The sequence below is a fragment of the Crocuta crocuta genome, unplaced genomic scaffold (genome assembly GCF_008692635.1).
Source record: "Crocuta crocuta isolate KB4526 unplaced genomic scaffold, BGI_CrCroc_1.0 scaffold170, whole genome shotgun sequence".
In the NCBI taxonomy this organism is placed as follows: domain Eukaryota; kingdom Metazoa; phylum Chordata; class Mammalia; order Carnivora; family Hyaenidae; genus Crocuta; species Crocuta crocuta.
This window is the reverse complement of record NW_027527853.1, coordinates 1,459,428-1,466,499: the sequence shown is the minus strand read 5'-3', so window position 1 is coordinate 1,466,499 and position 7,072 is coordinate 1,459,428. Positions and strand designations below refer to the sequence as shown.

At 55.0% G+C, this 7,072-nt stretch overlaps 1 protein-coding gene across 1 annotated transcript in view; it reads right to left on the bottom strand.

Moving 5' to 3' along the window:
• Window positions 1-137: 137 nt before the first annotated feature.
• The window catches only part of HPS1 (HPS1 biogenesis of lysosomal organelles complex 3 subunit 1), a 22,835-nt gene continuing 15,900 nt past the window's right edge, over window positions 138-7,072 (bottom strand). Inside the window, exons 13-18 of the mRNA XM_077778924.1 lie at window positions 6,173-6,307; window positions 6,017-6,090; window positions 4,775-4,911; window positions 2,576-2,689; window positions 1,248-1,330; window positions 138-780 (exon numbers count right to left, since the gene is read on the bottom strand). Coding sequence (XP_077635050.1) covers window positions 618-780; window positions 1,248-1,330; window positions 2,576-2,689; window positions 4,775-4,911; window positions 6,017-6,090; window positions 6,173-6,307 — 706 coding nt within the window. The 3' untranslated portion in view covers window positions 138-617. The remainder of the gene's footprint in view (window positions 781-1,247; window positions 1,331-2,575; window positions 2,690-4,774; window positions 4,912-6,016; window positions 6,091-6,172; window positions 6,308-7,072) is intronic.

Here is a 7,072-nt window from a genome sequence, read left to right as displayed (position 1 = left end):
TAAAAACCTATGCCTGGGATCCACGGGCCCAAGTGGTGCAAATCTCTGAGCGGGGCCTGGGCAAGAGTTGAGACGGAGCAGGATGCGAAGGGGCCAGGACGCCTGGGCAACAAGGACAGCCCGGGAGCCCAGGCATATTTGGCTTGAACCGCCACCACCAGCATTTATTGAGCACCCGCTGCGTGTCCCGCAGCCCTCACAGCTGCCCTGAGAGGCAGGGGCTGTTGGTGGAGGAAACCTGCCCAGGGCTGCAGGGAGGAAGGGGCAGTGGGAATGGCAGCCAGGCTGAGGCGGCACCTTTCATGTGGGGAAGGAAACGACTTCCTGAGGAAGCTCTTTATCCATTCCGACAGTATGAGGGGGCGTCTTCAGACACCCGTAGGCACTGGGGACTTCCTGTCTCCTGGGGGTAGACAGTTCTAACCACGCAGCCACTACTGTTTTAAGGAGACCAATGGACCCTCTCTGTCCTCCCTCCTCCTCCAGAGACGATGATTTGGGGGTTTGTTACCCTGGAGGGGAGAGGGATTTAAGAGACTCCGGGGACTGTCCTAGGTGAGTGCTATGCGAGGGGACCGGGTGCACACACAGACTGCACCAGAGCGCTGCGGCCTGGCCTAGAGCAAGGGGACGCGGGAGGTCTCCCACAGGCGCCGGGCCAGCTCGCCGGCCTGCTGCACCAGCACGTCTGTGGGGATGACCGACAGGTGGAGGGCCAGCAGCTCGTGGCACTTGACCGCCTCAGCGGGATGGCCCTTGCTATAGTAGCGCAGGAGCTTCCTGGAAGAAGAAGGGGGACAGGACTCAGGAATGAGGCTGCGGCAGCCCCCTTGCTCAGCACAGGCACTGTCACCCCATGAGGCCCCAGCACCTGGCCGGCAGAGCCTTCCCGCTCCCCGCTGACCTAACTGCAGGAGGATCAGCCCCGGCCACAGGCTCCACCCCCTAGGGTTCCTAATCCCGTGCAGGGCTGCTGATGGCAGTGCCCAGGCTAAGGGATGCCACAGAGCCAGCGGGGGAGCCCGCGGGCCCCAGCACAGATGCTGGCAAATGCTGCCAAGAGTGTGGCAACCGGAAGAGGGGCAGAAACCTGGGTGTGCTTCACGCCCACCCCTCGCACTGAACACGGGGCTGGGCAGGAAGGAGCTTCTTGGGGGGCATTCCTGAAGGAGAAGCTGCTCCTCTGGGGAGGAGCGGCACTTATCTGGGCACCCACTGTTCCCAACAGTCTTGTGAACTGGGGTCACCTGTAGTAGTCTCCTCCCAGCACGCCGACGGAGGCCGAGTCATCCGAGAGGACGGGCACTTCTATTATCTGGAGTTTGTACCCCTGAGGAGGAGGAAGAAGGTGAATGGGGAGGTGGAGGTATGGTGGAAAGAACACGGGCACGAGTCAAACCCATGTTCAAGGGCTGGCTCAGCCCTGTTTGCTGAGTGCTTGCTGTTTGGACCTCCTTTTGCCTCATTTTCTACCCGCTGGGCAGCCACTGTGTATGGGTCGTGGTCACGGGGTTCCTCCCGATGCTCAGTGTGGGGCCCATCCTGTGGGTGAAGTGCACTCGGCATATTAAGCAGCTGCCCCAAGAGGGCACAGGTGCAGGCAGGCAGCCCCCGCAGCCAGCTCTGCACACGCCCCCCCGCCCCCAGTTCTACTTCAGTCTGTCACTCTGTCAGCCACACACACAAAGCCCTGTCTCTCCTCAAAACTCAGGTAAAGGTCATCCTGGGCACGGAGTGCAAAGAGGAGCCTGCAGGTCAGGAGAGCTGAGTCTGGGCTCTGGCTTCATCATTTATGATCCTGGCTCTGGCCATGGAGTTTGATCTCCAGGCACCAGTGTCTCCATCTGTAAAATGGGGCCAGTGATACCCGCCCCCAACCATGGGCCAGGCTGGGAGGACGTGAGGTTGCCAGAACAGTGGTGAGGGATCCAGTAAGCACCCTGCACTCCAGAAAGTGCTGGCCATCGCTCTCAGGCCTAAAGGAATGACCCTGAGAGAGCTGGAACACAAAACAGAGAAACAGGGAAGAGAGAAGAGGGAAAGAGAGAGAGACAACAAGCTTCCATGTCCTGTGCTTACACTGTAGAAACAGTGAGTCTAGAGAAATATGGGACCAGGAGGCCATACTGTCATCTCCACATTGGGCAGGTTGCTTCACTGCTTTGAGCCTCAGGTTATCTGCCTCCACCTTGGGAATGACAGTGTGCCATGCTTCGTTAAGTGTGGTTGTCAGCATGGAAGCACACTTGTGTGGCCCTTCTCAAGGGGACGCATCCATTTGGCCACATGTTAACTGGACTCTGCCATGCATGACAGCCTGAGATTTTCAGACAGCTGGTGGAGGGCTCACAAAGCACACATGAAAATGAGACCTCTGAGATCTGGGTCCCAAAGGCTGTGCTTACCTCTCAGTCTCACTAGGGACGAAAATTGATGAAGAGACAGACGGACTGAACAGAGAGCAAAAGAAGAGTATCAGAGTCAGCAGAGAGGAGAGCATTTCAGGATGGCCCTGAATGGGGCCTGGCCACACCCCCCAGGACTGCCCGGCCTCCCCAGGCCTGGCCACACTCACCATCTCGTTCTCGAACCACAGGAAGTAGGAGCAGCAGAAATCCCCCTCTCGGAAGAGCAGCGTGGTGTAGCCTTTCTGCAGGTATCTGCGTGCCAGGCGGATCAGAGACCAGACCTAGGGAGACAGGGAGAGTGTTCGAAGCTGCCTTTGGCCTGTGGGGCCAGGCCCCTCCTGACAGTGGGGCCAGGGCTCACTCAGGCCTTGGCCTCTGGAAGAAAAGCACTCAGAGAAGGAGCTCCAGGTAGGCCAGGGGCTGCTCCTGCTCCCCCTTTTCCTTAGTGTCCAGGCATGGCCTGGGTCAGAGCGGGAGCTCAAAAATAAATCATTGATGGATGGATGGATGGATGAATGGACCAGAACGGATTACCCCTCCAGGTACTGTGACAATAAAACATACATAAAAACACTTGAGGTGAGTTTATACAGAAGCCATACAGTAGTAAACTGATCATTCACCCCCCAAAATTGCCGAAGGGCACTGTCCAGGCCACCCACTCACCCAGTCCCCTCCAGGGCCCGCATCTCTAGCATAGGTTCTGTGCCAGGAAGGTGCTGGTGAATTGTTGGAACACATTGAGGGTCCTGAGTCAGGCATGTCCTCTGCTTCAGGAGTGAAGGCCCAACTAGGACTCATCAAGGGGCTCAACAGAAATACAGTGATCGGGTGACAACGTGAGTTACATCCCGTGGGCGATATTCTCATTCAAGGACTTCCTATGCTTCCTGTGAACTGTCTGAGGGAGGGCAGCAGGATGGCCTGGTTTCCCCATTTCCCAGGGCTGGAAAAGGCCTGCCGAGCTCTCTCACCAAAATGCTTAGCGGAAGGCACACGTGATTCACTGCAAGCCTGACCACAGCATAGTGTCTAACTACATCTGCAAACAAATACATGGATATCCTTTTTCATGAAAGGATATTTCATGAAATATTTTTTCAGGAAAGCAATTTGACAACATGTATCAATAACCTTAAAAACATTCCTCTCATTTGCCTTAGTAATTCCATTTCTGGGAATCCATGTTGAGAAAAGAATCAGAGATGAGGACAAAGATGGATGCACGAAGGTGTGTACTGCAGAATTATTTATGACCGCGAGGGCCTGGAAACAATCTAAATGTTCATCGTTGGGGAAATGGCTAAGGAAATTATGTTACATTCACATGATGGACTATTGTGGACTTGTTAAAAATCATGTTTATAAAGAATTAATGACATGAGGAAATGCATCAGATAGAAAGCCAAGTGAACATGTGGGTAAACACACTGTATATATGGAATATGCAATTACAACCAAGGACAACGAGCTGCGCAGAAAAACAATGGAAAGAAATGCAGCAAGAGAACTCCAACAACTTCCGGAAAGATGGGTGAAGAGGATGGTTCCGGAAAACGCTCAGTGAATTCTGTCCTTTGTGCCACGTACTGTGCTAAGCATTCAACATGCAGCACTTCACGCATCTGTAATCTCTGCAACTCCAGGACGTCAGTGGTTATCACTAGCCTCCTTTATGGATGAGGAAACAGAACCTCAGACTAAGTAATACCCCGGGCCACACAGCCAGGGAAAGGCAGAGCCGGCACAGGCCTTCTGTCGCCTGTCGTCCTCTTTATTTTAACCATCGGCATATACTTTATTGAGACAACTTTATCTAACATGTTTACATACTATGCTACACACTATATATATAGTATATAAATATATCTATACCAGTTTGCTATGAAACAGTTAAAAAGAATGAACACAATAACCCCTAGGGAATGTTTCTTTAGTACAAACCACCTGCTGTTAAATCTGGTCTCCAAATTGACTGACCTTGTGTCTCTTTCTCCCCTGTGAGTTAATTCAACAAACACTTACTGGGATTTATTTAAGCCAAGCACAATGTTCGGTCCTGGCCGTTTTGCCCTTTGAACCCACTGCCCAGATGTGCTTATGCAGCGTATTAGAACGCACCCAGGGAGGTGCCCACGTGGCCCCGAGTGCCAGGGCCCTAGAGTGATGAAGACCAGCCACCAGCCTTAGGAAGCCACAGCAGCCGGGGACAAATGCTGACAGAAGAGTAGAGGGAGGGTTAAGGCGGGTTGTGCTCAGGGCCTCACAGGAGCCCCAAGAGTGGGGCATCAGTCCTTCCTGAGCAGGGGGCAGGCCGCACATCTCGTCTCACAGGGGTGAAGAGTGCCAGGGCCGGACATGCTTACCTTGGTTCGGATGAAGGCGGCCAGCGGCCCCCGGCCCAGCTCCGATGAAGTCCTTTTACTGCTGCTGAGGGAAGGGGCCACCATCTGGCCGGTCGTGCGGTCCACATAGATGAAATGCACCAAGCCTGGGAAGTCTTCTAGGTAGGTGAAGGTCAGAGTTAAGGTGCTCGTAAAGCCAGGGACCAGGGAAGGCGCCACTCTGTCCTCCACCTAGGCTACTAGCAAGGCCAAGCAGAGGAGTCAGGAGACCAGGCCCACCAAGCCCACCTCTCCCCACAGGTTGTCCTGTCAGCCAACGCCCTAGCGTCCCTGTTTTCCTGGATCTCTTTACCTCTGAGTCCCCCAATGCTGAGAAATTCTAGGATGCAAGTTAACATGGATCCCTTGATACTAGCACACTTAATGCAGGGAATTCTGGGCTAAGAGCAATAGGGTAGGTTCACTATTTTATCATTTTCATGAGGGATGAGCTTAAATCCTGCACACGGTGAGGCTGGTGTGGGAGCAGAGCTGCCTAGCAAATGAAGAAGCCTAGCTGACTGTGCAACCCGCACAGCTTGGCATGGTTTTGTTCCACTCCACGCATCACCTTGTGAAGCTGGAAGGTTCCCACTGGATAGGGGAGCAGCCAACACGGCAGGCTGGTGGCTGGCGGCTACAGAGGGCCTCTGTCATCCCTTTCACCCGCATACCGCAGGCAAGAGTCTTGGGAGATTGAAGGCCTGATGCTTTAGAGATCTTAATATACAAAAAGCTGCTTTATATAAAGTTCCAGGGAAAATTAGTAGTTGATAAAACTAGTGTTCCAGAATAAAAGGGTCAAAGAGGTCTTGCACATGGTTTTTTAAACAAGGATAAATATATTTGGTGCAGGCCTCCTCAGAGCCTTCATGTCCCACTGTGTACTGTGACTTCTAAGGCAGACGTGGCTTCTCACACCTCCCTGAGCCCAGGACCCCTGCCCCTCCTGGAACACCCGCTACCACTTCGTGGGCTGGACAACATCGACATAAACACCCTCCACATCTTTTAGGAAGTAACAACTGTGGGACTGCAGGGATTTGTGAAATTTCAGCCTTGGAGCGTTCCTACGGACAAGACACCCACAACAGCATCTATTATTTTTCTTCGGAGAAGCTGAGGTGGTGGAATGTATACGCTCCTTCTAGAAAGCCCGCAGTCCTTCAGAGTGGCGGGTGGTGGGGCCGGGCAGATGTGAGGGGCTTCCTGGGGCTCGGGCACCGGGATATGACACCATGGTGACGTTCCTCCTGCTCTTCACCAGCAGAAAGTCCTTCCAGTCCGTCAGCTTCTCTCTGCCGAGGAAGCAGGGAGGCAGGGTGTGGGGTGGGGCCCCAGCTCCCACTCTGGCGACCCAGGCGCCACGCCCGCACTTACTGCATGAGTGTCTGGACCTGGTCCTGCAGCTGCCGGGGCAGATGCGGGCCTCCCCGGTCTGGAGCCGAGGTCAGGAAGCTGAGACGGTAGATGGCGCAAAGCTGCCGTTTCACCTTGCCACACGCCTGAAGCAGCCTGGGTGCGGGGAGAGGAGAGCATGACAGCGTGAAGGGACCTGGAGGGTGGGCTGTTCACAGGTGCGCCAAGGACACACACCCAGGACCGCCCTTCATCCCAGGAGTCGCCCCTCTCCTGACCGGCGACAGACACAGCTGCTGAAGGACACCTTTGTCCTCAGAGAGACAGGGGCAGCTCCCTGGTTTCCCCCAGTGTGGTGCCTGCCTGTGTACTTGGATTGAAGCTCCTAGAATCTCCTCCCCCACCCCCCCCCCCCCCCATTTTATCTTATCAAGAAATGAGGGAAGTGTGCCCTTCAGTGCTGAGCCGGGCACGAAGCTGAGCCTCCTGTCCCTTGTGACCGGCTCTCGCCTCCACCCGTGGCTCCTCCGCTTCCCAGCCTCCCCCAGCGTCCAGGACTAGACTCCACTGTCCTGGGGCCCCCTCAGGGGGCCCTCAGACACCCCTTCCTGAGCATCCTCTCCCTCTTGGCCTGGAGGAAACCGCCCCTCTCTGTCCAAATGACTCCCCCCATCTCTCAGAGGCCCCCACTCACTCCCAGGACGATCCGGGGTCGCTCCTGGAGAAGGCCTTGCTCTTGAACTCCAGCCAGGTGCTCTGAAGGACAGAGGACAGATGGGCTTCCTGATGATGTTCCCACAGTGTGGTCCAGGGGAGACCCTTGTGATGTTGGGCTCGGAGGGGGACTCATGCTTCCTGACAACCCTGATATTTAGGCTCAGTGCACATCTGCCTTCATACAGAGCTGGCTCTCCAGCAGCC